The following is a 15,244-nucleotide window of genomic DNA, read 5'->3' as shown; positions in this document are numbered from 1 at the left end:
TAACAAATTAGTGGAACAGAAAAGGGCCAAACATATAATTTTATATTTCAATGAAGTTGAACTACATAGTTTGGGTTCCAAAATAATGCAGCTGAAAAATATATCTACTTATCTATAACTTCATGTGTATATAGGTATGTAAGTAGCATCTGTGTGACTGTAGATTTTGAATACAAAAGAGATTCCAATTGAATAAGCTAGCTGAGAAAGACAAGACATGCAGAACAATGGAAAAGTCGGATGTTTCATGTAAAAGGACCTGAGATTAGGGCAGGGGAAAAGCCTTGGAAGTTGCTGCTTGTCGGCAATGCATAGACTAATTTAGTTAAATTAGCATTATTGCAATATGAATACACATATGAGAAGTCAACCAATTAGCAACAGAACCATTAATATAAATGTAATTAGATTTTTTAAAAGAAAATGTTTGAAACATGCTTGTAGAGTTGTGAGTTTACTGTTGTGTCCTTTCTTTGTATGTTTTTAGCTTAAAAGAATGCTAATCTGAGGACACTTTTGCCTTTTTTCCCAGGCACATAGGCACAACAGACATGCTCTTAGATTTGTCTCCTGCTAGACTAGAGCAAGCTAGATGTTAAGCTTTGCCTATGTGTTTCCTAAATATAAATCTCCTATTTGTTGTAACATTATATAATTATATTGTGTTCTAACATAGTTTTGTTAATCCTTGCTCAGGTCAGATTCCTGCTCTCAGGAATGTTCACATGCACACAGTGAATGTTTCACCTCCAACAATCTGAAGGGGAGCTGTATTTGAGCTTGCTTGGAAATAAGTACAGCTGTTAGCAGGCTCTAAGATCCAGGTTTATTTGGTCCCACTCCCCCTGTTTTGACTGTACATACATTTAAGCCAGTGCAAGGGGTGGATAGGGTGGGGTTATATGACAGAAACATATCTGCTATACACTTTATAGAAAATATGCACTATTCACCCATTAATTTTACACTATTTATGTAATAAAACACGTCTTTCACTTTTTGCTTTCAGATATTCAGATGCCATCTGGAGATAAAACTGTTTTTGATTATTTTGTGGATTTACAAACAGGAGAATTTGAACCATGGGGACATTTAGTTCCTAGCACACAATTTCTTATCCAGAAAGGTGAATATAGTTGCAACTGCTTCACGTTATTAAATTATTTTGAAAGTCCTGGAAAGCATTTAATAGGTTTAGAGTTTAGAAACACACACATTTCTGAGAGATGAGGTGAGACACTCAGTGTTTGGAAGGAGAACAATGCTAATATATCAGAGATAAATTCAATGCTAAATGCTGAAGCCTAACTCTAGAAATTAAAGCATAATACTGTATGATTGAGAATAGATACCTAGACATACAAGTAAATTTTGAGCCACTAAGAGCTGAATATGTCATTGTCATCATGTGTAAAAAGAACCTGTGATGCATGTCTTTTCTGTTCATATACAGCCATTATGATTTCAACAAACGTAAGTTCCACACAAAGCTCAATATCACCTAATTCTAACTAGTAAATTTTTACCAGGATTTATATAATTTCTCCATCTGCTTCTATTTATCTGTACTTTCAATCATCTCTTTTTTCCTGCTTGTTCAGTGACTTGAAGGTTAAAAGGCAATATGAAAAGGCAATTTTTTTTCTGGTAATGTTGAATGTCATAGTCTCATCTATTTATCTATTTTTTTCATCTGGCCATGATTTACAATATTTTAACAATTTTTGATATTTTAAAATAATTATTGTAATCTTTTAAACTTCAGAGACATCAGATCTTTCCGATTCCGATAATAACATGTTAGAAAATCAAGAAAAGACAATAGAGACCTCTGCATTTATTCCTAATATTGATACAATTCGTCACAGCTTCCTAGCAAGTCTTCTTTTATTGTCAAAACATCCAGTACTGATTATAGGTAAATTCATATTTAAATATTGAAAAACAAAATAGACTCTTATCTTGTACAAATACTTGCAATTAATTGTTGGATTATTTTGGTATAATATTTTCATTCTATTATTTGAAAGCCCAGTCAAAAAGATAACTATAGAACTCTTGTGCAAATAAGTTAAAATCCTATGCTGGTTTACTGAAATTTTTAAATAAATCTAAGAACTGTAAAACATAGTACTTTGCATTGTCTAAGAATAGTTGGAATTTAATTGTTATTTTCAACACATGGAAAGTTAAGATTGAAAAAAAAAACCCTAGCTAAAAACCCTATGACAGATTTGACCTATGGAATCCAAGAGTTGTAAGCATATAACATAGTTATGAGTCATTTAATCCAGTCACTTTAATTCCATTTATTTACAAGTTATATTTATGCCTTCTAGATTTTTTGGGAAACTTTCCTCCTCCCAGTAAGTGACAGGGGCTTGAATTGCTCCTCTTGATATTGTCAAGAGAATTGTTATATAATTCTCATGCAGAACATAGTTATCAGATTATCAGGTGATTTAGGAAGATAGAATCCTTTTTTTAAAATATAGTGTACAATGTATTGTGAAAAAATCAACACAAGTTGAACCAATATCTATCCTTGTTTGAAATCTGACTGATAATAATAATTTTAATTTTTAGCTTTAATTTTTATCAATTTAATTATTTAAAATATAATTTCATTATTTTAAAACACTTTAATTATTATTATTATTAGTTTTAATATTGTAAGAACTTTATTTAATTAAAGGGTACCTTGCATAAAGTTTACGTGCCATAATGAGCAAACTAATAATGCAACAAGTTGCTGGATCAATTTGCTTACTTTTGGGCCTGTAATAGCATGTCCCTAGTCTTCCAGTATCTACATTACTCAATCTTTGGGGCAAAATGGCTACGTATATTTTAAATACTTCAGGGAATATCAACACCACTATTTGTTTCTCCCCTTTTCAGCTGCCTCTTTAGGTTTGTTATTCTTTCAAGGGAGGTGACAAGGATTAAACATTCTCTGTTGATATATAAAGTTCTAGCACAACCTACTTTTAAATACTGCCATGCATTGTTCTTCTGAAACTACATGAGAAATAATACTATCTAATCTCCATCAGTTTATAAATTCTACTATTTTATAATCACATTTAGATGATTGGAAGTTTATGCCATTTTGCTTTTTCTAGGCTTTTTCTATCTCATGCAAGATCAACGATGGAATCTGGCTGAAACACTCACAGTTTATATTGCATAATAAATGTACAAAATATAGTGCATACATTTTGATCTTTTGCTCACTTGAAAATACATAATAAATTACAGTGTATACAGTATTAATTTCCCCATAGTAATTCTTGTTAGAATAGTTTTCTTTTTTTTTATTGAAAAAGTTTTCAAATACAAATTTTCCCCCCTTTTTTTTCCCCTCCCCCTCCCCCTCCCTAACCCCCCCTCCCCACCCATCCCCCCCGTGACTTCTTCGTAACAAAAAACCTAATTCATAACAGATTATTTGCTCCCTCCTCTAAATACTGACCTTTACTTACTAAAAATATTATTAATATTATAACATCCCCCTTTATCCATACATTCCAAGAAAGAAAGAAAAAAGACATTATACTATAACATTGTAAAATAACTTCTAATTTAACATAATAGTATTATAACTCCCAATTTGGCAATAATCTGCCCTTTTTTTTTCTTTTCCCAAACTTATATCTATATATTATTACAACGATTCAAAACCACCTTCCACTTTAAGACTATACAATAAATCCTACTTTAACATTTAATCTTCTGTATGTATTACTATAACATTTCAAAGCGGCCTTCCCCATAAAATCTAATTTAACATTTATTCCACTCTATCCATTTCCTCCACTCCCCTAAATATATCACTTAAGAATCCCTTTTCTTAAACTAATCAATCTGCAAACTAGCTTATTCACCCACTGTCCTGCAAAATTACCATACACAACAATTCTTAATATCTTTGATTCACTGCCCACGCTACTTAAAAATATATGTATATATATTCCATTATATCTAAATAAAAAAGAAAAGACAATGACTTTAAATTTATAGTCCATATAATATCTTCTTTAAAGTCTTTCCACTGGATTGTTGGGACCATCATCCATAATAGGGTAACATAGCTTGCTGATGCAACAGTTTATTCAAAATCTTCAGTCGTATCTGCCCCCATCAGTAGTAAATATCCTCTGATATGTATAAAAGTAAAAACAACCACCCGAGTGACATTATAATTATATTCCATATAGTAATAATTGTGGCTTTCATCAGGATTATTGATTCCCATCATCGTAGTGGGTAACAGCCTGATCTTCTGCTTGCCCCAGCGTAATTCTCTTGCCTTATGATTCAAAATAATTATAATATATTTGTCAGCACAAAAAAGGATTCCAAAGTGGATAATTCAAATCCATCAGTTTAAGGCTCTTTTCACATCCCAAGATTACGGCAATGCAGAGATCTATCACTATCCTCAGGATAATATTAATCAATACGTCGCCTCCTCTATATTTTCACATACTCATTCATTTTTTAAAGTCACTGGCTTCACTGTTGCTTGATTTAGAAATTTCTATTTTTATATAACCTATTTCTTTTTTTTCTTTTCTTTTTGTGGGTTTGATTTCGATCCTGGTTTCCTTTCTACAGATTGTGTATCAACTAATCGGTTTTCATTCTGCTTTGTAGATTGGTCTTGTTGGTTTTGTTTTTGTGTCTCATGTTTCTTTTTTATCCCTTGTATATCCCCTAATTGGTTTCCATGCTTGTCCTTGACTTGATAAGTCATCACGTTAAAGTCAGATGCCACTTCTCTCAAATTTGTAGATAATCCAGCTGGGGTATCCGAAAAATCCAAAGACAATTTATCTGGTACAGTCTCTGTAATTCGATATTTTCCCTTTATTTCCAGCTCCTTCTGCTTATCCTGTATTATACCTGAAGATGTTAAGTTCATTTTCAACCTGTTTTGATAAAATTCTTCCGCTCTTTCAACAGTATTTAGCTGGTATCTTTCTCCTTGATATCTCAATATGATACCAATTGGGGCGTCCCACCTAAATGGGATATTTCTCTTTTTTAACTCAGTCACCAGAAAACCAAATTTCTTCCTTTCCGTTAATATCTTAGGTGGGAGTTCTTTGTAAATCCAAATCTTTCTTCCATACAATTGCAAATTAGAATTGAAAGAATTTTGCACAATATTATTCCTAATTTCTTTATCTGTAAAATAAATCACCACATCTCTAGGCAATTGCCTTTGCTTAGCAATCCAGGAGTTTATTCTGTAAACTCTGTCAATCCTACAAAACACTTCCTCAGGTTGAACCTTTAAAATCCCAGCTAGAATTTCAGAAGATATTTTCCTTAAATCATCTCTATTATTTTCCTGCAAACCTCTCAGTCTTATCGCATATTCTGTGAAATTATATTGTACCATTAGAACTTCTCTTTCAATCCTCTGTTGCAGATTTTCTACATTACCAGACTTTTGATCAGCCTCCATTTTAGGTTTTTCTTCTGAGCTATTATCCTGAGTGTTTATCAAATCATTTTCAATTTTTTGGATTCTATTGTCCAATTTATCTTGAGTTTCTTCCATTTTAGACTCTAGTAAATTAGTATTTGTATCCAACTTTGGCCCCCACTGAAAGGGCTCGCAATCTGGGAGTCCTCCTGGATAGGCAGCTGTCTTTGGAGGAACATCTGACGGCTGTTACCAGGGGGACCTTTTATCAGGTTCGCCTGATTCGCCAGTTGCGGCCCTTTCTTGATCGGGATTCCCTGTGCACAGTCACTCATGCCCTCGTCACCTCTCGCCTTGACTACTGTAACGCTCTCTACATGGGGCTCCCCTTGAAGAGCACCCGGAGGCTCCAGCTGGTCCAGAATGCAGCAGCGCGGGTAGTGATGGGAGCAACATGGCGCTCCCATGTAACACCACTCCTGCGCGAGCTGCACTGGCTCCCGGTGGTCTTCCGGGTGCGCTTCAAGGTGTTGGTTATCACCTTTAAAGCGCTCCATGGCATAGGGCCTAGCTATCTCCGAGACCGCCTGCTGCTACCGATGACCTCCCATCGACCCGTGCGCTCCCACAGAGAGGGCCTCCTCAGGGTGCCATCAGCCAAACAATGTAGGCTGGTGGCCCCCAGGGGGAGGGCTTTCTCTGTGGGGGCTCCCACCCTCTGGAATCAGTTGCCCCCGGAGATAAGAAGAATCCAGGACCTCAATGCCTTCCGTCGTTCCCTGAAAACCTATCTTTTTCAGCAAGCCGGGTTGGCTTAAGAAGAAATTTTAAAATTTTTAAATCCTTTTAATTAGTCTGCGATTTTTAATTTTTTGGGCCAAATTTTATATATATTTTTAAATGTTTTAATATTTGTATTCTATGTTTTTTATCTTGGCTGTACACCGCCCTGAGTCCTCAGGGAGAAGGGCGGTATATAAATTCGAAATTAAATTAAATTAAATTAAATTAAACTGTATCATAAATTCTGAAAAACCATTAGCCACTTTTAAAATTTTTCGCTCCAAAAAATCAAACTTAGATTTCACCAATTCTTCAATTTCCTGCTTAAATTTTTCAAAATGCTGATTCACAATCTCATCCCTTCTTTCAATCTCCTCTAAGAGAAATTCTATTATATTGAAATCAGGTTTCTGAGACTGGAGAGTTAAAACTTGTTCCTTTAAATTGTTAGTGGGGGAATCCCCCCCCACTACTTGTTTGTCTGACTTTGTGAGTCTCAGTGCCATGTTTCCACCCAGGCAAGCTTTGTTAAAAGGAAAAAAAAACCAAGAAAAAAGACTTCTTTCCAATCAAAAACAATATCAAGTCTCCAGGGGAAAAAAGAGAGAGAAAGACACAGGAGCGAAGTTTTGTCTGCAAATGTAGCCAGTGGTATTTATTCCGCTACATTGTAATAATAGAAAACGGAAGGACTTTCCCTTTCAGCCTCTTCTCCAGCCACGGCAGACGCCATTTTAAAAGGGCTTTTTTTTTCCCCCTTTCCTTTCCTCTTTTCTCTTAAGTAGTTTTTTTTAAAGATAAGTAAAATACTTGCGATTCAGTATTACAGGTCCAGCTCACATTTTCTTTGAATAATCTGTTAAATTCGCAGGCTTGCTCTTGACGCCTGGCTCTGCATTAGCAGAGGTCTCCCAAAGCCCGGAGCAGCGGCTGGGGATATGGGGCATCTCATCCGCTCCGTCCCAAAAGTAAAAGAAAAACTTTTGGGACTATGCAGAGAGTTCTACCCACCCCTGCCGGCTCTATCTCCGTTTCCTCATGGAAACGGAGTTTTTTTCGAGCCGCCATTCTGCTGTGAAGGCAGCTCTAACAGGCAATGGAAGCTGATGATCCCGAGGGAACATCTGGCGGCGGCCAGCAGCAAACCGGAAGTCCTTGTTAGAATAGTTTTCAATTAAGATAATTTTGGTGAGGTTTTTTGTCTGAAATTTATTTTCTTAATTACAAATTATAAATTAATTACAAACCCAGCTGAATGTTTTTATTCATTGGAATTACAAATTTTATAATTTCTTCATCTCCTTCATTATAACTATAGAAGCCTGATAGTCTCTTCTATAATTTTAGGCGATCCTGGCAGTGGAAAGACTACTATGATAGATAATATGCTTGGAAGACTCCAAAAAGATGGATTAAATATAAGGAAGAAAACAATATTAGGAGAGGTCTTTTACTACAACCAAACTAAAATAACAAGGTAACTGCTAAGAAATTTAGAGGGCAATTCAAGCTCTTTCTTGAATATATTGATCCTAAATATTTCAGCAATATCTGACTAGTATGTTAATGATAAAACAAAAGTGAGAATATATCTTTTCTTCCCAGTGGCATTGTTTAATTGAGTCTGATTTGGGGTCATGGTAGAGGACTGGAAGACTTTTGAATCCTTTATATTTACATCTCCAGTCTCCAGTTTTTTTCCTCCTTTTTTGATTTATGACTTCTCAATTCGTGGGAGGAGTCACTGGGCTTCTATAAAGCTAAATCACAGTCGACCATTCATGTCTGATGCGATTCAATGTCTTTTCTTTGAATAAAATTGTTAATGTTGATGACTTATCTATATAAATAAATTAACAATAGTATAGTAATAATAGGTTTAGTTATATACTGGAAAATTCTAGAAAGTAATAATTCCAACCAAATTTTTTTTGATGATTTTGTGGGAGAACTGGCAATCTTGTGATTTCTTCATTCTGTGTTTATGTTTTACTGTCTAGCTTGATGAGGAACTACAGTATACTAAAAACAGATCAATTTCGTAGCTCTTGGAAAATAACACATTCTTCAACCAAAGAATTACGTATGTCATTGATTTTAAAGAAAGAAGAAAATGTTTTAGGGTTAGATTTTCTTTTTTAAATGAGAATATATTAAATTTTAAAGAAATAAGTTATTTAAAGTCCAGATTATGCCTAATGTTAAATACTAAAATCACATCCTTAATGAAAAAAAAAAACCCTAAAGAGATTAAGATTGGCCAAATTTAAAAGAAAATAAAAAATGGTTCCATAAAATAGCTAAGAATTTTATTCCTTTGACTTTATTTCATTTCTCTGTGCACATCTGGATTTTTTTTTAGTACATATAGAAAGCATGTTGGTATCTTTCACTGTCAGTCTAATATACCAATTAATTTATAAGAATTATAAATTGACTCCATAAAGTTTTAAATGGTGTATATAAAATTAATAACATAATCCGGTAACAATATAGAAAGGGAAATCAATTTATGGCATATTCTTTTGAACCTTCTTACAAGTCTTTTAAAACATTGATATCAGTGGTGGGTTGCTCCCGGTTCGCACCGCATTGGGCAAACCGGTAGCGGCAGCGGTGCTTTTAAAAAGGTTTTAACCTAAAAAGGTTAAAAATTATGTAAAATTTTAACAATTTAATTTGTTAAAGTTTCAGCTCTCAGCTCAATAAGAGAGGATTCTGATATAGAAGAACCATCTTCAGGGCCTATCATCTGTAAATTACAATTAGGTGCCCATACAAGTGCAGCTCAAACGAAGAGTTTGATCACCCAGAAATTAATACTGAAAAGTAAAGATGTCATGGGTGCTCCACAATCTAAACAAGTAAGAACTTTAATGAAAGCTTATTTGTAACTCACATACATAATCAGTTTATTCAGTCTTCATTTCAAAGAAATTGATTTGATCCACAATTAGTCTAATGCAAGAAACAGAACATATTAACTTTTAAATTTTTCAAGAACTTCAGATGCTCATGGTCTCTAGAGGTCCAAATTAAAATATAAAGTAAAAATTTACATTTCAGAAAGTTGCCAAATCTCAGAAAATTTCTGAGATCTTGCAAAATCTAATGATTTTAGGAAACCTGAGCCATTTTAAAGAACATCCAATTTTTAAGTGTTCATTGCTCAAAAGGGTGCTGATCTAGAGTGCAATTTTTGGGATCCAGTTCCCACTGCCATTGGTAAATATTCAATTGATCTGGAGTAAAGGCGACTGTTCTCTTTTCCTTTGTATTAAAAATTGAGCATGAATAGAGAAGAGGATCTTTTAATCATGAGTGTTCTCATTCACTCAGGTTGATGATTACTACTCTTACTGGATAGGAGCCACTAAAACTTTAGAGGAAAAAAATGAATTAATTCTACTGCTACCATTTCTTTCTTTCTTTCTTTCTTTCTTTCTTTCTTTCTTTCTTTCTTTCTTTCTATCTATCTATCTATCTATCTATCTATCTATCTATCTATCTATCTTATCTATCTATTTTTAGCAAATAAAACCCATAGCAAAACAACTCTCGAAGTGGTAAAATTCAACAATAAAATAAACATTTTTGAGTAATGCAATCCTGACAAAAAAAATAATTGAATAAATGGAAGTTTGAGGTATTCGAGAGATGAACCATTCTCATCCTTAGTCACCACCAGTGGGGGTGGGGAGTGGGGGGTGAGAGAAAGGCTAAAATTATGACACTGGAATTTGTCAGCAAAATTTAGCAATGCAATTTGGACTCCTTTTAAAGTTGTGTTTTGAATGCATTGGTAGGAATTGTAGTGGGAGTACTCTGGGAGTAGTATTGTTCTGTTATCATTTTTAAATCCCTATACTGATAGTCTTCATTTAGCAACCACAATTGGAACTGACAATTCAGTCAACAAGTGAAGCAGTCATTAAATTGAAATCGCAACTGTGCTTAAGATCTTACTTCAGTTCCTTTTCCTTTATAGAACTGCAAAGGTCATAAATGTGAGGATTAGTCATAAAGTTACTTTTTCATCACCGTTGTAACTGAGTATATTTGCTAAATGAGATAGTTGCTAAACAGGAATTACATGTAAGATAACTGAAAGCCACAAAAAAGTATCAAAGGTTTCAAACATCCTCCTTTACTGACACTATCAGAAAGCTTTTGGCTCTCAAGAAGCAAGTTGTGTTCTCCAGCCTAGAACAAATTGTCTATCTCTGTGTTATACAGAAAGGAATGAGGAAGAAAACAGGAAAAGAGTTATACAAAATTAACAACATCCATCCCACCACCAAAAAACAAATTTTCGGAGAGAGAGAGAAGGAAATGGGTTACAATTGGGCATGTATTTCAATATTTCTAGGCTCAATTATATTACAAGCTGCATCTGGAAAAATGAACAAGAAATGGATTTACTTAATATGTTCCATTAATAGTGAAAAATAAAACACCACACATGCAAACTTTGATTATTGCATAGAATAGTCCCTTCAAATGCTAATCCTAATTCAGATAATTTATTAAGAAACTCTTTGTTGGAGCCAATTATTAATTCTGTGAGTATTTAGGGTGATTTAGGATGATTTTCTAAGCCACCTCTTCAATGACTGAGTACAATATATACTGTAGAATAGAATAACAGAGTTGGAAGGGACCTTGGATGTCTTCTAGTCCAATCCCTTGATATATATGCATAATGGATCATACTTATTATATGTAAAAACAAAAATACACAGATAGAAATTAAGTGTCTAATGTTTCTGTTAATATACTTTAGATGTGATAGTCATTTGTGGTTTTTATTATACTTATTTCAAGGCACTACTGTTTATTGATGATCTGAACATGCCAATCTCAGAAGAATATGGATCCAAGCCACCATTAGAGTTCATCCGTCAGTTTGTGGAGTTGGGAGGATTTTATGACATTAAACACCTTGATTGGAAAGTATGTTTAATATCGGTAACATTTCTTTTGTTATTTTTGATTTTTGTTAAATTAAGATCTTTTCATTAAAAATTTGTCATGTAAGTATAGTATTCTGGATCAGTTGAAATTCATTCTCATGTTAGATGGTCTAGATTCTTAGGCACATAGGTTTAGGAGAGAAATTAGGACTTTTAAATTCATTTTTAAAGTACAGGTAATCCTTGTGCTACAAATTTAATGGAGCCTTCCAATTACATTAATAATCCAAGGATTTGTTAATTGGAACTCATTGAATGAACAAGTCTCATCCCTCTTCTCCCCAAAGGATTTGTTAATTGAATATGCGGGTCGTTAAGAGCACATGGGGTACATCAGGAGTGGGGAAGACCATGGGAGGCTGAGTGCAGGGGCAAGACCACTGCCTCCAGCCACCAAAGGCCTCCCCCCACACACTGAGAGATCCCGTGCTCTTTCCACCCCTTGGGGTCCCAAATTGCTTGGGCCTTCCCTCCTCAGCCCCTCCCCAATCACTCACTCACCTTTGGTGCCACGTTTACCTCCTGTGCAGCCTTGGATGCTGGAGCCCTTGTCCAGCCAGGGGAAGAAGTGCTGGGCCAGCCTCTCCCCTTCCCCACAGAACCCCAGCATCTCTCATAAGTGCCCCTCCACTTGCTGGAGTGCTGAACCACCTGGATTTCAGCAATTGTGCTACCATGAAACTGGAGAGCTTGGTGCGTCCTGGCTCTGCACCTCTCACTCCGGCGGAGAACTGGTTGCCCCCGCCCCCAGGGTGACTGTTGCAGCCTGAAGGTGCCTTCCTGCCTGCCAGATCTCTTGCCCTGATTTCAGAAATTGCATACTGAGGAGCTACAGAGCTTGGCACGTCTCCTGCCTGCACTCCTCCCTTGCCGGACGCACATCGCAAGAGGGGTTCCTAATCAAACCTGCCTTCCAGCTCTGTCTCATTTCTCCATGCAGCTCAAGATGCTCTTCTTTCGCTGGAGAAATGGAAAAGCTGTGTTGCAAAAGGAAGAAACATATAGGGAAACTAAGAATCATCCAGAGTCATTGCTTTCCCAATGCAGATCAGGAGAGACCAACCAACTCCATGAGGCAACTTTCATGAGAAGTTGGAAAGGCTGATCTTACTTTTTGTTTTTTTAGCCTCACAGAGAAAGCCACCAGACAACGGACTTGGTTATTCCCAGAAGTTGTCTTGTGGAGTTGGTGGAATTTCTCCTTATTTGTAGGTTGGATCTTATTTTAACAAGCTTCCACACTTCTTTCCCTGCACTCTAGTGCCTTAGAGAGCAAGTCTTTGTGACAGCCCCTCAAATAATGGAAGGCAGTTATCAATGTCTCCCCATCTTTCTCTTTGAGAGGCTGTACATATTTAGCTTCTTCAACCATTTGTCATACGATTTAACCTCAAAGCTCTTTATCATCTTTGTTGCTTTTCTATACACATTTCCAGGGTCTCAATATCTTTTTTGTATTTTGGTGATCAAAGCTGGATGCAGTACTCCAAGTGTGGTCTCACCAGCATGGTGTAAAGTGATGCTATCATTTCTCATTGCCTTGACACTATCCCTCTGCCTAGAACTGCATTGGCTTTTTTGGTAGCTGCAGCACACTGCTGGCTTATACTTAAGCGGTGGTCCACAAAGACACCTAGATCCCTCTCACAATTACTACTGTTGAGCCAGTTACCGCCTATTCTATATGTATGCATTTGGTTCTTACTGCCTAAGTGCAGGACTTTACTTTTCTCACTATTGAACTGCACCTTGTTGGATAGGATAGGACTCGGTGCTCAAGAATGTATTATCAGTTCATTATCAATCATCCTGAACCAGTAAAACAATATTATAAATATGTTGATTTATAGGGCTTTTTTTTTTTAAAAAAATGCTATTTTGTATATTTTTCTAACAGCATATTCAGGACATTGCCACAGTTGCATGCTGTACACCTCTAAATGTAGGAAGTAATGAGATTAGTACTCGTCTTCTGTCCCATTTTTGCATCTTAGTTTTGCCTGCAACTTCCTTACAGTCTTTGCAACGTATTTTCCAGGTAACTGTCCCAAAACATTTATTTATTTATTTATTTTTACAAAGAGCAAAAAAATGTAATGAAACGTAACTGAAAATTATAACAATAGCAATAGCACTTAGACTTACATATCATTCCATAGTGCTTTACAACACTCTCTGGGCAGTATACAGAGCCAGCATATTGCCGCAAACAATCTGGCTCCTCATTTTACTGGCCTCAGAAGGATGGAAGTCAACCTTGAGCTGGAAATAATTGAATTCCTGGCTACGGGCAGAGTTAGCCTGCAATACTGCATTGTAACCAGTGCATCACCAGGGCTTTTATAGAAATATCCTTATATAAAAACGGAATTGAAGACTGAAAAATTGCTGAACACTAGAACATTGGATAAAGATGGCACTTACAATCAATTTAGCAACCTTTTTGGAAGTATGCAATTATGGTCAGCTAAGAGAAGAAGAATTACCCTTCTCTGAACAGTTGTGAGAAAGGTTTAGAAAAGAAATTGTTAAGTCATCTCACCACAAAATCTAGAAGACAGCAAAAGGGACTATTTCTAGCAGCTAATGGGGCAAAGTTTATCTTCTGAAATATTGCTGAATTGTCCTTCTAACAACAAAAGTGGCAAATATAACAGGCAAGACTGGAATATTTGCTGCTTGAAATATTGCATTGCATTACCTTTTTTTTTTTTTTTGCAATATTTCAAGTTCGCTGACAATGTTGTGTTCCTGTGGAAGACAGGCTTATTCCTCAATTAATGGTTATCAGCTACTATCTAACTGCTGGGCCTGACAGATCCTGGATTGACACAAACACTGATATTCTTCGTGTCTTTAGCAAAAGTTAGTTCCTCTATGAAACAGGCTTTTTGGGATGGATATAATGGGGCTATTCTCCCATATTATGTATTTAGCAAACATTCTCTGCTCATCCCATAAAAAAGCTTTTACTAATTATTTATTTAAAATATTTATATGGCCATCCATCTTAAGCAACTCTGTGTGGTTTACAACACAATACTAAAACAGTAAAACAATAAAATATTGAAACAAAACCTTGTGCCGTAATAATCCCTCTGGGATGCCCCACAGCAGGCTCAATTACCCTTCTTCCATATTATCTTCCTATATAAATTTAGTTTACAGATTTCCAAAATCAAAATAATGAGCAAAAGAGTAGTCAGATGAAATCGAAAGGCAAAGAGCCTATAGCAGGTTTGTCAGCCGTTCCAGGTTCAAAGTCACAATCATGAGGTCCAAGAGTCAAGGCACATGAGCAGTGGTCATCAACAGGGGACTTGAGCTTGCCACTCTGTTTTAATAGGTGTTTCTTGTTTAGCAGGGTAAAACTCCTTCCGTGCAAGCAGTTTTGCAGAGTGCCTTTGCTGTATTCTTTTTGCAAGCCACCATGTTCTTCCATTGGGATGGAGCAGTAATTCTGCATCTTCATCTTTGGAATACAACAGCAGCTGTGTCTGCTGGTATGTTGACCAGTTCCACCTTCTCTGCCTCTCAGACAAAAGTCCACCTGGTGACTTTAGAGCAACTGCTCATGATCTGTTACCACATCTGGAGCTGGCTACTTGTCATTGGTTTCCTCCTTTGACTCTGAATCAACCATAACAATCCTATCCAGTGCCTCAATAAAGAGCCAGGTTTTGCTAGCTTTCTAAAAAGATAGAAGGGAGGAGCTCTTGAATCGTTGGTAAGAGGATGTTTCACAAGGTAGGGGCAGCACAGAAAAAGTATATTTCCAAGGTCCCATTAGATGGCATGATTTCAAGGAGGGGACCTGGAGCATGCTCATCCTATCTGATCTAGTGGGATGGACACATATCCTTAGGGAGAGGCAGTCCCACAAATAATTAGGTCCTGTGCTATGCAGAGTTTAAAAACTAATAACCAGCATCTTGAATTGCACCTGGAAGAATCTGGGAGCTAGAACAGTTCATGCAAGAAATGTGCAATATGGACAAACCTATGGATATCCAATACTGTGTGTGCTGCTGCAATCTAGACTGGTTGTAAC

At 36.0% G+C, this 15,244-nt stretch overlaps 1 protein-coding gene across 10 annotated transcripts in view; it reads left to right on the top strand.

Annotated features, from left to right (window-relative positions):
* DNAH14 (dynein axonemal heavy chain 14) overlaps positions 1 to 15,244 on the top strand; it is a 225,867-nt gene that overhangs the window by 129,990 nt on the left and 80,633 nt on the right. For 9 of the 10 annotated variants that reach the window (XR_015731515.1, XR_015731514.1, XR_015731511.1 and 6 more), the window contains exons 41-47: positions 1,010 to 1,126; positions 1,766 to 1,918; positions 7,568 to 7,697; positions 8,221 to 8,303; positions 8,909 to 9,084; positions 11,045 to 11,173; positions 13,091 to 13,231. Coding sequence is in view for 4 of the 10 variants with exons in the window: in XM_087883152.1 (XP_087739278.1) it covers positions 1,010 to 1,126; positions 1,766 to 1,918; positions 7,568 to 7,697; positions 8,221 to 8,303; positions 8,909 to 9,084; positions 11,045 to 11,173; positions 13,091 to 13,231 (929 nt within the window). In the remaining 6 variants the exon portion in view is untranslated. The remainder of the gene's footprint in view (positions 1 to 1,009; positions 1,127 to 1,765; positions 1,919 to 7,567; positions 7,698 to 8,220; positions 8,304 to 8,908; positions 9,085 to 11,044; positions 11,174 to 13,090; positions 13,232 to 15,244) is intronic. The other variant, XM_087883153.1, reaches the window with a different exon arrangement.

Source organism: Pantherophis guttatus, chromosome 1 (assembly GCF_059756535.1).
Source record: "Pantherophis guttatus breed Tessera chromosome 1, ASM5975653v1, whole genome shotgun sequence".
NCBI lineage: Eukaryota > Metazoa > Chordata > Lepidosauria > Squamata > Colubridae > Pantherophis > Pantherophis guttatus.
This window is presented reverse-complemented; position numbering and strand designations above follow the sequence as displayed.